General features: G+C 48.6%; 1 protein-coding gene across 1 annotated transcript in view; it reads left to right on the top strand.

Annotated features, from left to right (window-relative positions):
* The first annotated feature begins 366 nt into the window (after nt 1-366).
* Nucleotides 367-17043, top strand: part of PITRM1 (pitrilysin metallopeptidase 1) — a 39781-nt gene continuing 23104 nt past the window's right edge. The window contains exons 1-12 of the mRNA XM_063125633.1: nt 367-447; nt 1991-2108; nt 3967-4073; nt 4263-4414; nt 6558-6672; nt 6766-6862; nt 9607-9767; nt 10602-10728; nt 11740-11828; nt 12746-12874; nt 14588-14701; nt 15144-15240. Coding sequence (XP_062981703.1) covers nt 392-447; nt 1991-2108; nt 3967-4073; nt 4263-4414; nt 6558-6672; nt 6766-6862; nt 9607-9767; nt 10602-10728; nt 11740-11828; nt 12746-12874; nt 14588-14701; nt 15144-15240 — 1362 coding nt within the window. The 5' untranslated portion in view covers nt 367-391. The remainder of the gene's footprint in view (nt 448-1990; nt 2109-3966; nt 4074-4262; nt 4415-6557; nt 6673-6765; nt 6863-9606; nt 9768-10601; nt 10729-11739; nt 11829-12745; nt 12875-14587; nt 14702-15143; nt 15241-17043) is intronic.

The following is a 17043-nucleotide window of genomic DNA, read 5'->3' on the forward strand; positions in this document are numbered from 1 at the left end:
CCCCGGCATATCTTGAGTATACCGATTCTGTACATAAGTTCCTGGGAGTAAGCCCCATTGCACCCAGAGGGGCGGACTCCCCCCCCCCCCGCCCCCTTGAAGTTTAAAGCCTAGGGCCCTAGTCCGCATTAAGGCTGCGCAATGCAACCCGACTGCAACGCCCCGGCTGGGAGCAAGCGGGGCTCTACTCCCGGGTAAAGAGGCAGCGGGGCCCACGTGCAGCCAGCGGGGAGAGGCGGAGCTCGGCGGCCCGGCTCCGAGGGCGCCCCTGACCCAGGCGGAGGCGGCGCCAGGGCCCGACCGGAGGCGGCCTGCGCGTGCGCGCTCGAGCCCGGCCGCCTCTTCCTTCCATTCGGGTCTGCGGTGGCCGCCGGGAAGGTCGCGCTGAGCCATGTGGGGCCGGTTCGGCGCTGCGGGGCGGCGGCTGGCGCTGCTGAGCCTCGCCCGGTGAGGAAGAGAAGGCGCTGCTGGTGGACGGGGAGGGCAAGGCTCGGGCCTTCCAAGGCACTCTACACATGCTCAGAGAGCCCCTTACCGTCCTCCTCCTAGCCTTCTTAGTCTCTCCCCGACCCCCTTGCTAGCGTCTCCCATAATTCTGAGCCCCCTGGTTTTGTGGGTCCCAGGCAGGGATTCATCCCTTGGAATCTCCTCCTGGTTGGAGCACAGAAAGGAAAGGGTGTCTCTGAGAATATGCAGAACACCTTGGAGCCTGCTTTTCCTGGTTGGGGTATGGGAAGGAAAGGGTGTCTCTGAGCATATGCAGAATCTCTTCCGCCTGGTACTAGTCAGCTGCAGCCTGCACTTGGGCTAAGATATGGAGCAGGGGGCTTTTAAAGGGGGGGGGCGTATTCGAGATAGGCATGAGCCCCGGCACCTCTCGTCTTCAGCAGCTCTGCTCAATGCCTGCCCGTCTGCAAGCCCCTCCTCATACTGCTTCCTCTGCCAAACCTCCTTTGAAAGAAAGAGCAGGAGTTGGACTATTAGATTTATGGAGGCTGCCTTGTGGCTTTTTGCTCTGCTTGCAAGTATCAGATGGGGAGCAGAGGACTGTTTGTGTGTGTGTCTTTTCCCCCTTGCCCATGCCCCATCTCATACTAAAGAGAATTTGGGGAGCGGGGCTGGGGAAATGCCCCACCCATTTCTCTCTGGGGTTATTGGCAGATGGGATTGGAGAAGGATTTGGAATGGTGATCATATTTAAACATAAGAAGAACCCTATCTTTTGAGTAGAAACCCTGAATCCAGGTCACTCTCCTTAGGCCTTAGGAAGCTGCCTCGGTCTGTCTAGCCCATGGAGCTGTCTGGGATTGAACCTGGGACCTTCTGCATGCAAAGCGTGAGCTCTACCACTGAGCCACAGCACTTGATTGCTTAAATCATTGCCATTAGGCATATTTTGGGGGGGCGCACCTGCATTGTCTGACTGCGGTTGTCATGCTGAATTGCTAAACAGGGCCTCCATGTTCAGACGCAGTATATCTCAAAATACCAGGTGCTGTGGGGACCAAGGGTGGTGGCTTTTGTAGGCCTCTTGGAGACACCTGACTGGTTACTCTTGGTTGGTTCTTCCCACTCCTATATTATCCTTGCAACAACCATGTGGAGTTGGTCACATGTCCAGAGATAATTTATTTAAAATGATTGCTAGGCTGCCTTTAAGGTAGAACTTCTTGTTTTTTTACTTTGTGGAATTGGAGCTAGGTGAACCTTTGGCCTAGACTTTTATCTTTCATCCCATTCTCTCCTACTCATCCCCCCTATTCATTGCATTGTCCATCATGTTGTTTCCCCCTTTGCAAGGGAGGCTGTCCTCTTGTCACTGGGCCTGTGCTCCTGCATTATTGCTGCCTGTTTACCTCTGCTTCCCTTTTCTCTGTTTCTCCTGTGCCAGATTTCACATTGAAGGCGGTGTGGGGCAGGGACTTCTAATGCTCTTTCTTTTGGAAACAAAGAAGTTTCATCTTTGGTTTTATCCTCTCTTTTTTTAAAGTATACGTAGTTCCAGATCGTTCATTCCAAGTTCATGGAGATGGAAGGGCAGTTCCGCTAATGAAAGAGCCTTGCAATACAAGACCGGAGATCATATCCATGGTTTCACAGTGGACCAGGTACTACCGGTTTTTTTGCTGCAATCCCCAACCCTGACATCTGTCTTGTTCCCCCATTTCCTCAGAGGTTTCGGGTGCTGGGGGCATTCAGTCAGTCCTGAAGGTTAAAAGCTCCAGCAGTTCTTTCCACGTTAATTTTTCTGCTGAGGGACCCTTGCAGAACCCTCACGAACTGTCGGCGAATGGTAAAGTGCCCCCCAACACTCCCATGTGACTGAACGATGCCAGGGAAGATGGGTAGTGGCAGACAAGCTTTCTTTCCGGGAACATTGTCTGCTGTTCCTGACCTTCTCATTTCAAGGAGGCTTGATAAGCTTCCATGGAACTTAATTCCCTGGAATACTGTTCGAAGAACTCTGCCCTAGATCCAGTGTGCAATGCCAGTTTGCATGGAATGCAACTTGTTAGAAGGTTTCTACAGCTCAGCAGAAGGTTACTACAGCTCCTAGCCATGTTTCCAGGACAGCACCCTCCCACCCTTGTTCCCCAGCGATTGCTATAAATAGGTTGACCCCCAATCTCTGGGAAGGTTCTCCTTGTCACCAGGACAAAGTGAAAGGTGCCAGTTCTGGGACAGGAGACGACCTCTCGCTTCCTGCTGGGCAAGACAGGTGGAACCAGCCAGTGTCAAAAGTCCTCTGGCGCATGCAGAGTCGGAACAAGTCAGTGTCTCAGTTGGAAGCGCCGAGAGATATCCGCCTAGTTTCCAAACGTCTCCAAAGTCCAGGGTAAAGTGAGAGGCTGCCCCATGGTGTAATGCAGAGGTGCAGAACCATTTTGGCCCCAAGGGCTGCTTATAATACCAGCGTCAGGAAGGGTGGGTGCATGCACACCCACCCAATACCCGAGGCAGTAAGCCTATGTACACCAGTTGGTGGGGAACATGGCCGGGAGGGTGCCGTTGCACCGTCCTGCTTGTGAATCCCCCCTGCTCAACAGCTGGCTGGCTGGCCATTGAGTGAATGGAGCGCTGGGCTAGATGGACCCTTGGTCTGATCCGTCAGGGCTCTTCTTCTGTTCTTACACACACCAGCATACACACACACACATCCCAGCATTCCCGATGCATAGCTTTTCTTTCATTGCTGCTGGCAGTGGCAGGGAAAAGCGCTCTGTATGAAGTTCTTTGGGGGAGCAAGTAGAGCAGTGGGAGGGGATTTCAGGCTCGAGGGCTAAACCTGATTGTTCAGGGTTCCCCCAGATTAACCACGCCTCCTTCCCCTGGCCCCTCCGTGATTGTTTGGCGATTTCCCTGTTTCTGTGCCGGTTCTCCCTCCCCGCCCCCTCTAAAAGGTTGTGCACTCCGGGCATAATGCCTAAATTGCTGCACTATGAGTGGAGAGACCTGAACTCCGATCCACGCTCAACCAGGAAGGTCACTGGATTACTTTGGGGAAGTTGCTCTCCGTCACACAAAACAACTAACAGAGGGCCTGTTCAGACAACATGGTTAGGCCGCTAACCCTTTTGCAGCAAATGGTTAGTCAGCATGTTTAAACCATGTCACCATGGTTAGGAATGGTTCACACAATAGGCTAAGCCATAATGCTTGGCTCAGAATGCTTAACCACCATGGCTTAGCGTGTCATCTGAACAGAGTCATAGATGTAATAGAAATGCTTGTGGCCTAGGCTGTTTGCCTCGGCACCAAGGAAAATCCATGCCAAATCCCAAACGATATGGGGGGAACGTTTCAGTTGGATATGCGAATCTCCCTATACATAATTACGCTGTTGTTGTTGTTGTTCTTTTTAAGTATGTTGTGGTGGCCTTTGGCTTTGAGCAAAAAAGTTGACCTGACTTTGTGCTCCAGTAATCAGGGTTAACGGGAAGGTGTGTGTGTGTTTTCCCCACTCAGGTGACGCCTGTACCCGAGTTTTCCCTAACGGCCGTTAACCTCAGCCATGATACAACAGGAGCCAAATATTTGCACGTGGCCCGAGAGGATTCCAATAATCTATTCAGGTAGGTGGCGGTGATGATATTAATAATGATAGGATACTTTTGAATATCTCATTTCTAAGCCTTTGGTACCACGTGAAAGGCATTCACCTTTGAAAATCTCCCTGTGCTGTTGCAAATGATTTTCGTGTGTAGGGTGATGTCTTACTTCTGGGTGTTCAATGCTCAAGGGTTTTCCTGCTTGCCTTACAGCGTCCAATTCCGTACCACCCCCATGGACAGTACGGGCGTCCCCCACATCCTCGAACACACCGTGCTTTGCGGTTCGCAAAAGTATCCCGTCAGAGATCCCTTTTTCAAAATGCTGAACAGGTCACTCTCCACGTTCATGAATGCATTTACAGGTGAGCAAATGAGGAGTAAGCCGACTCCTGGATTTCCACTGTGTGCAAACGGCAACTTCATTTGTATGATGAAATCTACCACGGATGTGGCTCCTTCTAACTGGGAACTTGGGTGGTGCGTGCCGACACGCATGTAGCCAAAACAGAGCTCCTTAGGAATGAGAAGGGGGAATCCCTTGGGTTTGTAGAAGGACAAAAAATGTTTTCTTAAAAGGGGGTGATGGACCCCAGAATATCCTGGTGAAGGCTGAGCATGCTCAACAGCTGCAGTTGGAAAAGAAACCTGGGACATTGCAGGGAGGGGAAGACTGAAATCTTCTGCTTGGAGAGGATGGCTTGAAAGGGAACGCTCCTTTTAGGAGGAAGGGTGAACTGCAACATTTTGTTGCAGATTCCACTTGTATGTTAATTACTGTTGAACAGGGCAGCTTATGAAGCGTTATTAAGCTATCCAATGCTTACCTTATCAAGGATTGGAGTTCCCTGCATAGTGCAGAGGGGCACCGAATGAGGGTGGGTGAGATGGCCATCTTTCCTAAACAACATGCAGCAGCAAGACCTTTTTGGAAGTTGGAGGCACTCCCATCTAAGTCCCTGCCCCAGTATGCCTTCAGTGCACACTTCTTGACCTTTTACTGATGAAAGACGATTTCCTCGGAAGCGGAGGACGGCAGCACCGTGCTGTAGGCTTCCAAAACACCTGGGTTATCGTTTTGTTGGTTGGGCTTCTGTATGGAAGCCAAGGGCAGTTTCTGCCCAAATGTGGCAGAACACGTTTGTGGCCTGCAGAAGGTCCTGGGTTTAGCAGTTGGTGTTTACAGTTAAAGGATCGCCATCTAAGTCCCTGCCCCAGTATGCCTTCAGTGCACACTTCTTGACCTTTTACTGATGAAAGACGATTTCCTCGGAAGCGGAGGACGGCAGCACCGTGCCGTAGGCTTCCAAAACACCTGGGTTATCGTTTTGTTGGTTGGGCTTCTGTATGGAAGCCAAGGGCAGTTTCTGCCCAAATGTGGCAGAACACGTTTGTGGCCTGCAGAAGGTCCTGGGTTTAGCAGTTGGTGTTTACAGTTAAAGAATCGCCGGTAGCAGCGGATGGGGGTTGTTCATTTCCTTTCTGTGCCGTCCAAAAGCCGAAGCTCTTTGGGCAGCTCACAACAATTCACAACATAAAATATAGCGTAAGAATTGAAATATACAAAATTTAAGAACATTTTAAACCATGTCAATAAAATACTAGACCTGGTCAAAATGCCCATCATGTTGAGTGAGGAATTCCCAAGATCTCTGCCCCCAAGTTTTATTAAAAAGGGGAAAAAAGAAGCCGCTAGTCAGCCTTGAGTTCCTTTTCCTCCTTCACCAGCTCCCCTTCGCTGGATGCCTTCCACTCCCTTCCCAGCTCTCCCCCGTCCCCGGCCTCTCCCAGCCTCCCCTGTGTGGCCTAGAGCAGCGCATCGCCCATGGCAAAGTTGAAAGACTCAATGTGCACTGTCAACAGGGCCTGCATGGCCGGCTGCTGTTGCTGCTTTCTGGGCCGGCACCCTGAAGTGCTTGAGCTCTGGGCAAACTCAGCCACTTCCACACAGCATCCATGCCGGATTGGTCAGCAGTGTGGGAACAGCAGTGTATTCAGGTGGTGTTGATGAACAAGTAAAACCAAACACTGGTACGCTCATCTGTTAATATCGAACAGGAACTGCAACAAAACGTTACAGTGCGAAGTGCTGCTCTTCACTGTTCCAATCCTTCCTCTGCGATACTTCACTCGATACTTCCAGTTTTCAAGGTCCCCCTCCCAACAGTCAGTCATCTTTATGTAGCAGCTGAGCATTGCAGGTCCCCAATGGGCTGTTTTGAGTTCCCCCTCCCTACACACTTTAGATTCTTTTTTTAAAAAAGAAAACTTATGCAAGCCTTGGTGTTCCCCCATGCCTGCCAGTTCCTCCCTTCTGCACATGGACAGTGCCTTTTTAGTCGCATAGCCCTCTGCATGCACACCTGCGCATTGGAAAGAGAGGGGATGGTGCCATCCAGGGTTAAATGATAATAATAATAATAATAAATTAGATGAAGATTGTAAAGCACACTAAATGCACTCCAGAAATCACTAATAGATGTATGTATATAATTATTTTCTTTCCAGCAAGCGACTACACTCTCTACCCATTCTCAACGCAAAATACCAAGGATTTTCAGAATCTTCTGTCTGTGTACCTGGATGCTGTGTTTTTTCCTTGTTTGAGACATCTAGATTTTTGGTAAGAGCTCGTATTTTTGGCACACGTGCACCGACACGTTAGTACAACCTAAAGGAATACTAACCCATTTTTGTGTGTCCTCATCTCACCCAGGCAGGAAGGTTGGAGGTTAGAACATGAGAATCCGACAGACCCTCAGACACCGCTGGTCTTCAAAGGAATTGTTTTTAACGAAATGAAGGGAGCATTTGTAAGTGCTTTTTTTAAAAAAAAAAAAAAATGTTGTGTTCACTTTTGCTAGATGAGAACATTTAAGCTGTAAATTAAAATAGACACTTTTGAACGGTGCCGGTTTCCCGGATGTAAACTTCCAAGCTGCAGGTGGATGGAATAAAAATGATTTAAGAAACATGTCTTAAAAGCAATGCGTGAGGCCTACTTCTCAAAGTGGTATACTTTGACCCTGTTCAGATGACACGCTAAGCCACAGTGGTTAAGCATTTTGAGCTAAACATTATGGCTCAGTGTGTCATGTGAGGAGAGGCGGAAGAAGCACCACTGAAGCTGGACAAGGAAGAAGAGGCGAGGCTCTGATGCTAGTGTCGACAGTAAAACTGGCTTTAATATAGAGTTTTTAAAAAAGTTTTTCTTGACAATGTATCAAAGATGCGGTCAACATTTTGTATTATGGAGAATCCTTCTTCAGGTGTTCCCCGCCTCAATCCAAAGGGAGAGGCGGGTAAGAAATTCTTCTTCTTCTTCTTCTTCTTCCCAAGAGTCAGTAATGACTCAGTGCTTGCATGAGAGGTTCCTTTCTTCCTTTCCTTTCCTACTAAAAGTGTACCTTAAATTTTACAACATGTATGAGGCATGAAGACATGTAGGTATTGATGTAAGCATAATCCAGGTAAAAACTATGTTATAAAAACTAGCGTTCCAATGGTCGTGGTAAGAGACAATAGAAATGCTATCGAGATGTTCTATATGCTTAGGGTTTGTCCATGTTGTTTGATATATGCTATATTGTAAAATTTAAGGTACACTTTTGATAACAGTATATTAATTCAATCTATTTTAGCTCCTGAAGAAGGATTCTCAGTAATCCAAAACGTTGAGCGCATCTTTGATACATTGTCAAGAAAAGCTTTTATATATATATATATATATTAAAGCCAGTTTTATTGTTGACTCTAGCACCAGAGCCTCGCCTCTTCTTCCTCATCCAGCTTCAGTGTGTCATGTGAACCATTCCATGGTGGCTACATAACCACGGTTTAAACACGCTCACTAGCCATTTGCTGCAAAAAGGTTAGCAGCCTAACCATGGCTTAGCATGTTATCTGAACAGGCCCTTTGTGGGTTAGATCCAGATTTAAGGGTCAGCAACTGTGCTGGTGGTAGAGGACTTCCTTGCCTCTTCCTCCTTACAACAGCTCTTCCTGATCCTTGAAAATGCTCTGCAGAGAGCCAGAGGTGGAAGGGGCCATAACTCTGTGTGAAAGCTTCGATCCCTGGCTTTTCCAGGTAAGGCAGGGTAAGAATTCTGCCTGAAACCCTGGAAAGCCACATCCAGTCAGTGTTAACAGTATTGGGCTAGATGAACTAACGATGTGACTCAATGGCCCCGTTCAGAAGACACCTTAATCATGGCTTTAACCATGGTGGTTAAGCCAGAAAGCCAGGCTGTGTTCAGAGACACCTTAAACCATGGCTTTAACCATGGTGAATAAAGCAAAAGGCCTTATTCACTGTGTTTAAAGCCATGGTTTAAGGTGTCTTCTGAACACAGCTCAGCTTTCTGGCTTAACCACCATGGTTAAAGCCATGGTTTAAGGTGTCTTCTGAATGGGACCAGTATAAGGCAGCTTCCTATGTTCCTAGAGGTCCCCACTGAATGGAGTGAGTTTTGGTATGTGGAGGAGGAGATATTCCTACAAATGGGGCAGATGGACCTTCTGCAAGTGGAATCCTTCCTCTCGTGGAAGGCGGATCCTGGATCCAGTGCCAGGCCAACCTGGAGAGAGGTCTCAAGTGGGGTGCCGCAGGGCTCTGTCCTAGGCTCTACACTAATCAACATTGTTTATAATTTGGATGAGGGCCTGGTTGGGCAACGTGTAGCCCTCCAGACATTCTGGCCTACAGCTATCATGCCTCAGCGTTGCCTATGCTGGCTAGGGCTGGTGGAAGTCATGGCCTTCCAGATGTTTTGGCCCTACATGTTTCCCCACCCTGGTAGAGTGGGAGCGTTTACCTAATCTGCAGGTGAAAGGAAGCAGGGAGGGAATGCTATCACCGTAGAAGATGGAATGGAGATTCAGAAGGAACCAGCAAGATGAAATTCAACAGAGGTGTAAATGTAAAGTCCTGCATATAGGTACAAAAAAAAATGAATGCACAGGTATTGGAAGAGGGAAACCTCTGGCTTGGCTGCAGTATGTGTGGAAAAGATATCGGTGTCTTAGCTGATGACAGGTCCCAACATGAGCGATCGATGGGATGAGGCTGCTAAAAAAGCGAATGCAGTCTTAAACTGTACTGCAAGGGGTGGGCAATTTCAGTGGTCCCTGGTGCCACTTCTACCACCATCCCGGATGCCTCCCCTTCTCCTCCCCCCACCCCACTCACGCCTCTGCATTGCTTAAATTTGGCGATGCAGCGGTAAGAAAACAGAAAAGGGAAATACCGAAAAAAAAATCTGTTATGGAGGCCTAGAATTGACAAACTTAGCTTGTTTCCAAGCTAGCTAATTTGCCACTTCTAAATCTCTGTAGGGCTTTGTTGTTATTTGCTAGCCCAGGAGGGGTGGCAGAGGCCATACCAGAGGTTAGGGGGGTACACATGTTGTCGTCCCCCCATTGCTATAATGTTATACCAGATGTTTTGAGCAGTCTGACTCACCTGGGTTGAGACCTTTTCCCACCTTGCTTCTCATCTTGTTGAGTGTTTTTTTTTTTGCTGAAGCGTTTTTATTCTCACTAAAATATTTCTTTTAAGACAGACAATGAGAGACTTTTCTCTCAGCACCTTCAGAACAAGATTCTCCCTGATCACACGTATGCCGTTGTATCCGGTGGTGACCCGCTGAAGATCCCTGATCTTTCCTGGGAGCAGCTGAAGCAATTCCACGCCACTCATTACCATCCCAGCAATGCAAGGTATCAGAAGTCTCAGAGAAAGAAAACAAAGTCCTTGCTATGACAATCGGGTCTGCCTTCAACACGGCTAATGCCATTTCAGTGTCCAAACTCCGTCTCGGGAGCCAGCAAATCACTGGCTCCCAGGTTGTGGGAGTGTTTAATTTCCTGTGCAAACGCAGCACAGCAGGACGGTTAAAGGCAGTTTTTTTAAAAAGTGAGAAAACCCATTAAACGTTTTGTATTCTCTTATCCAAATAAAATCCAGCATTTTAAATATAACAATGGCCTGGTTTGGATGATCCCAGATTGGCTTAATAAGCTATGGAATCTTTTCTCCATATACTTGGTTGATTTCCTCGAGCCACGATTAAAGAAGGACGTGTCTGAGTACCCATAGTTTCCCCGTTTAATCTGATCCAAAAATGATGACCAGCTTTGGGACAAGTCAGTATATTAAACCATGGTTTGACATTCGTTTACGATCCCCCAAATGCTAGCATATTTTAGCTTATAGCTCTTAACTGCCAGTAAACAAGACTGAGGAGAAGCCGGGCTAAAGGTAGGAAACTTCCCAAGGGGAAGGGAAGGGGGTGGGGGTCCTTTGGAGAACCCTGGAGGGCCAGAATGGGGTTCAGGGAGGCCAGATTTGGGCTGCAGGCCTGAGGCTCAACTACCTCTGTCTAGAGCAGCATCTCATTTGCTGTAAGGGGCTGCAGTCCAAAGGGAACAAAGAATCTTATGGCACCTGCTCCCGACCTCCATCCCTGCAAATGCGCCTTTCTGAATCCAGCCCTTGTGGGTACAGTTGTTTTTTTTCTTGGAGGACGCTGATGCTGATGCATCCAATTACAGGTTCTTTACTTATGGGAACTTCCCCCTAGAGCAACACTTGAAGCAAATCCACGACGAAGCACTGAGTCGGTTCCAGAAATTGGAACCCAACACTGCTGTCCCACGACAAAAACTCTGGGATAAGCCTGTGAGTACTGGTTTGCTTGATATTCGTGTACACCAAGATTTCTGCTCTGTGTTTCTATGAAGTGCTCTCACTCGTGCAAAGGAGAGCTGTTGCCTCAGCAAGATGCAGAGGCCTTCTAAAGCTTTCTGATGTCTGCCCATACTGTTGGCCCTACCCCTCTGAGGAGCTGTCTGTGGCTTAGGAGGATGGTTGCTTGACTCCGCAGCCATCGGTACTGGGATGTTGAGGGACTGGGCTTGCATGCATGGCCACATCCCCTCCACGTTTTTAGCCTTCATATGAAGGCTATAGCTCCTTGTTCTCAGTGGTGGCCCATGCGCCACTTTCCAGTGTATCTCTTGGGCAGAGGTGGCTGTTTAACAGCCAGAGGTGGCTTTCAGGGCCAGCCCTCTCATGCTGAGCAAGGCAGCTCATTTTGGGTGGTGATGTTGATTGTTTTATGGCCCTGTAGCAGCCACAGAAATCCCTATTTGTAGGATTATCTGTCTCGTGTGCCCAGATCACTTGACTGGTCTGGGGTACTGCTCACCTTGATGGAGATAGAGGCACCATTTTCCACTCCGCCCCAGGCAACAAAATATCTTGGGCCGGCTCTGCCGGCTTGGCAAGGTGAACATGGCTCCCAGTTTCATCGCCCCTATCTTAGAGGGAGGAAACCATAGCTTAGAGGTGGAGCATCTAATTTGCAACCAGAAGGTCCTTGGCATTTCCAGTTAATAAAAGTCTTGTAAGTGATGGGAAAGAAAGATCCCTGGCCTTCAACCCTGTAGGCTGACTGCCAGGAGTGGATCAACCTTCCGCAACCTGGTGCCCTCCATATGTGTTGGACTACAAATCCCAGCATCCCCAGCCAGCTGGCTGGGGATGCTGGGATTTGTAGTCCAACACATATGGAAGGCACCAGGTTGAGCTAGATGGATGAACAGACTTTCTTAGAAGAAGGCAGTTCCCCTAACTCAGGCTTGGGGGCGTTTCCCCGGCCCTGGTCATTCATTGGTTTCTCTTTCACAGAGGGAACACCATGTGACGTGCGGTACGGATTCATTCACTACGGACCCCAAGAAGCAGACGATGGTCAGCGTCAGCTACCTCCTGTCAGAGTACGTGGGTCAGAATGTGAAGAGGGTTTTAAAAAGCAAAACAGGAAATCGTACTCGCTGTTCCCGGCTGTGGATCCACTTGGGAGCATCTTCAGCTACCAGGAACCTTGAAATGTGTTGCGTCGCTGTTTTCCTTGCTTTCTCCAGCTGTGCAACGCATCCAACCCAACCCCAGGTTCCTGAAAGGTTACCCTAGCCGCGAAAAGCATAAACGGGCTAGTTTGGGATGGTTGTGGTGATATTTAGCTTTGCCTGGAACCCTGACCTTTCTCCTTTTCTTCCCTTTCAGGAAGGCTTAGCTGAGAAAGGTGACCCGCAAATGCCATAAAAAACATATAATTAAAACATTTAAATCTAATACATTATTAAAAGCAGCACATTATTAAGAGGCATCTTAAAATTCAACTGGGTAGGCCTGCCGAAAGAGATCGGTCTTTATGGCTTTCTTAAAATCCGGAAGACTGTTAAGTTGACGAATCTCTCCCGGCAAGCCATTCCACAAACTGGGAGCGGCAGAAGAAAAGGTCCTCTGGGTAATAGTTGTCAGCCTTGTTTTTGTTGGCTGGAGTTAATTCAACCCAGAGAACCTGAGTGTGCAGGGCGGATTGTACGGGAGAAGGCAATCCTGCAGGTAGCCTGGACCCAAACCATGTAGGACTTTAAAGGTGATAACCAACACTTTATACTTCGCCTGGAAACTAATTGGCAGCCAGTGAAGAGATTTTAAAACTGGCGTAATGTGGTCACCCCTAGCCTGGCTGCCAATTAGTATCCCTGCAGTCTAAGGATATTTTCTGTGATTGCAGCACATTCCCAGAAGATATGGCACAACACTCGCCAGACAAGTCGCCAAATAAAATAACATACATTTGTGGTGGTCTCACCGGTGCTCTGAACTTTTCTTTCTGTTTCTTTAGTATTACAGATAGCTTTGAAAACTTCACGCTGAACCTGCTGTCTTCTCTCTTGGTCGGTGGCCCGAATTCTCCCTTTTATAAATCTTTAATCGAGGCTGGTCTGGGGACAGATTTTTCACCCGACGTTGGGTAAGTGTGTTGCCTTAGCAAGCTATCGAAACCCATCCTATAGCTTGATTTTAATTTGTTGTTGTTTAATTACTGAGACTGGGATTTAAAATAGGAGCAAACCTTTCTCTTAAGGTGGGACCACCCCAGTCGAGCTTGTTGAAACTGGGATAAATAGGGAATTTGGGATGGGAAGGCAGGAGAGGCCTTCCCATCCCAAATTGGGAGAATGCTTTCTCGACTCTCAACACTTTTGCCAAAATGCACTAAAAGTGTGTTCTGGGCTCTCCACCCCTATGCAGGTGCTCAGCCTGCTCATGTGAAGGCTAAAATGTGGAGGGGGTCTGGCCAAGCTCCAAGCTCTGGCCCCCACCATATCTGTCTACGGCTGCAGAATCAGAACTGTCCTTTAAAAGCACAGACAGCTCCTCAGAGGGGCAGGGGCAACAACAAGATAAGACCGGGCAGCCGTTACGTGGCCTCAGAAGGCCTCTGCATCTTGCTGAGGCAACAGCGCTCCTGTGTGGGTAAGAACTCTCCGCCCAGCACCTTCCAGAGTGCTCTGTCCAGGGTCCTGACTGACCCTAGCTCAGGGATGCTGAACCTCTTTCAGCCTGAGGGCCAAATTCAGTTTCTGAGTAGTTCTTAGAAGGTTGCATCCCAGTGATGGGCAGGACCAAAGGTAAAGTGCAGGTGTGTGTGTGTGTGGATATTTTAGCTTAAACCTCTTGCTGCCAGTAACTAAGCCTTAGGGGAATGGAGGCAAAGCATGCAAAAGCTGTGAAACTACCGAACAATCGGGTGGGGAAGCGTCAACCACGTGGGTGATGTGGGGAATTGGGTGTGTGGACATCTGCGGAACCCAGAGTCACTTGTGGCAACTAATTCAATACGTGATTATGACACAAACGAAGGCGGAGTGGTCACAGCACCGTGTGCCTCCGGGCGCACCATAGTCGGCAGGCCCAGGCCTGGGGTTCCGCAGCCCTGCTCTAGCCCTATGCAGGCACTCAGCCATCTCACATGGGGACTAAAAGTGGGGAGGCGACCTGGGCCTGCACCCATGCTCCACCCCCAGCGTCTCAGCCCTTGACCTTCTTGCTTAAATCACAGAGGTTGAAGGGGGCTTCTACTCACATTGGCTTGAACATGAATAGAAATCCCCCTCCAATCCGGAACCCGGAGAAATGGCCCTTTGTACCTTCCCCTTCAAGACTGGAAGGTCAAGGACGGGGTGGGTGGGGTTGGTGGGCATACTCCTGTCCCCTCTCCACTTTTAGCCCTCGTGTGAGCAGGCTGACCAGGTGACACTACCTTCATTTTGAATGCTTGAGGCTTCCTTTTATTTGTTTATTATTGCATTTATATCCCGCCTTTTTTCCTCCAAGGAACCCAAGGCGGTGTTACATAATCCTCCTCCTCTCCATGTTAGCCTCACAACAACAACCCTGTGAGGTAGGTTGGGCTGAGAGTCTGTGACTGGCCCAAAGTTACCCAGTGGGTTTCCATGGCCGAGTGGGGACTAGAACCCAGATCTCCTGACTCCCAGTCCAACACCTTAGCCACTACACCACACTGGCTTCCTTTTGGCGACTGCCACAACATATTGTCAAGTGTTGTCACCTCTTTCCTCTCCCTGCCCTTCCCAGGATGCTAATCTGTCAAGATCCAGCTTCCCAAGAGCACACTGCAGGCTGTTACACTGTTTGCATTCCTTTCTCCATTGTGTTCCAGGTTTAATGGCTCGACGCGCGAAGCTTATTTCAGCGTAGGCCTTCAAGGGATTGCTGAGGAAAACATTGACGCCGTCAAGCAAATTATCACTCGAACAATTGACGAAGTCATTGAGTAAGTACAAGCCTTGTGGTTCCTTTTCTTTCTCCTCCCCTCCCCCGCCCCGATCACAAATTATTTAAATAGTTGTTTGTTTAAAACTTCTTGGAATGGCACTAAATTTTGGGTTGTATGATATTCTGAAAATGTCATCCTCTGGCTGCATTCAGACGTCATGCGAAACTTTATTTATTTATTTATTTATTACATTTCTATACCGCCCAATAGCTGAAGCTCTCTGGGCGGTTCACAAAAATTTGTTTATCATGATGTCCAAATGTGCCCTATGTCTTTCCGGGTAGATGAATGGTCCCACAAAAGCGTGCGCCTGCATGTGTGTGATATTCAGCACATCTCCAAGTTACGCACTTTATTCGTGTGTGGAGGAGTCCGGTTAGCTTCATGGTTTGTTTCTGCATTCTTGCAGCAAAATTAAACGGGTTATTTTTCTCTCAAGGAATGGCTTTGAGGACGAAAGGATTGAAGCCTTACTTCACAAAATTGAAATCCAGATGAAGCATCAGTCGACCAGCTTTGGACTGGCCTTAACTTCAGTAAGTGCTCTTTCCCCACTGAATAGTCACGTAGTGGCAAATATGTGGGTTGGATCCAGATTCAGTCTTACTTTGAGTGACTAGCTTTAGTCCCATTGATTACAGTGGTTGCACACTGAGCATGGCAAAGATTGGGTTCAGACCACACAATAGTCAACGGTTGATTAAATAGTCCCCCCTGGGTGAGGTTATTATTATTATTATTATTATTTATTTATATAGCACCATCAATGTACATGGTGCTGTACAGATAACACAGTAAATAGCAAGACCCTGCCGCATAGGCTTACAATCTAATAAAGTTGTAGTAAACAATGAGGAGGGAAAGAGAATGCAAACAGGCACAGGGAAGTGTAAACAGGCACTGGGTAGGGTGAAGCTAACAGTATAGAGTCAGAACAAACTCAATATTTAAAAGCTATAGGGAAAAGAAAAGTTTTTAGCTGAGTTTTAAAAGCTGTGATTGAGTTTGTAGTTCTCAAGTGTTCTGGAAGAGCATTCCAGGCGTAAGGGGCAGCAGAAGAAAAAGGACGAAGCCAAGTAAGGGAAGCGCCCCCCGCGTGTTCCCAGGGATGTGCATGTCCCTTTGCCCCCGCCCTGCTCCACAATGCATTTGTATATCGGTTTGAGGGGATGGAAGGAGCCAATCCAATATCCTAATGGATATCCAAATGGATCTCGGGGTGGGGCGGGTGAAGGATGGTTCCCACAGCTTGACGTGTGACGTCAAACCACAGGAGATCTCCTTCCACCGGTGTTGGGATGGGATGCACAAGCATTTCCTGCCGCCGTCAAGCAGCAGGAGATGTTGGGACCCTGCCCTCGTTCTCCTCAAAGTGATGGGGACAGAGGACGCTTGAGAGCAACAGGAGACCATAGCGGTCCCCATCCCCGCCCCATTCGCCACCGCTTTGAGGAGGGCGTGGCGGAGGAAGATGTAACGCCTGGAGAAGGACGCTGTCAGAAGGGCACTGTCTGTCATGTCTAGCCATGCTCCCCCTAGTTTGGAAGGAGGTGTTTCAGGTAAGCAATCAGACTCTGATGTAGAGGAGTCGGCGCCAGACACAGACCAGCTTGTATCAGTGTGGGGAGAAAGCTCTCATGGGTTCTTCACCAGCTGGTGGTGAACTCTCTCCAGAGCTTATCTCGTCAAGGGCAAATAATACACAGTCAGTGGGAAGCCAACATTCTTCCGAAGGAGAGAGCACCTTCAGGCTAGCCGATCCTAGAGTATGTCGCAAGCCAAAAAGGGCGGAGCGAAAGGAAGGCGAGAGAAAGTCTGCCCGGCTCGCATCATGTCAGAAGCCGCCTCAGAACTAGCCTCTCTGAAGTTAATGCTTCTTGGGAAAAGGCTTTCTTCTTCTTGAACAGACAGTTGTCCCGCTTAGTTTGCCTCGTTTTGCCTAGTGGAAAGTTCCAAGAGATTAGACTTTCTTCAGGCGGGAAGAGATGTTTGTTGCTTAAATAAAGCTTTGTGGATTACTGAGCAGGCCTTGTTATTGTCTCCCAAAAAGGCAGTAGGTTAAAGAGAAACATGACAGCTTGTCCGTTCAAGAAGAAGAAAGCCTTTTCCCAAAACACGTTAACTTCTGAGAGGCTAGTTCTGAGGTGGAGTCTGATTCTGATTGATTACCTCAAACACCTTCTGCCAAACTAGGGGGAGCAGGGCTAGACATGACACTGTCCTCCTCCGCCCGTTCCACATCCACAAACGGGGAGAGCGTGCGTGGCGGAGGGAACGCTGCTCCTGCCCCTTTGCCCCGGGATGAGCCTGCCTTTGCCCCCTCCCCACCCTTTGCCTTT

The sequence above is a fragment of the Elgaria multicarinata genome, chromosome 1 (genome assembly GCF_023053635.1).
Source record: "Elgaria multicarinata webbii isolate HBS135686 ecotype San Diego chromosome 1, rElgMul1.1.pri, whole genome shotgun sequence".
NCBI lineage: Eukaryota > Metazoa > Chordata > Lepidosauria > Squamata > Anguidae > Elgaria > Elgaria multicarinata.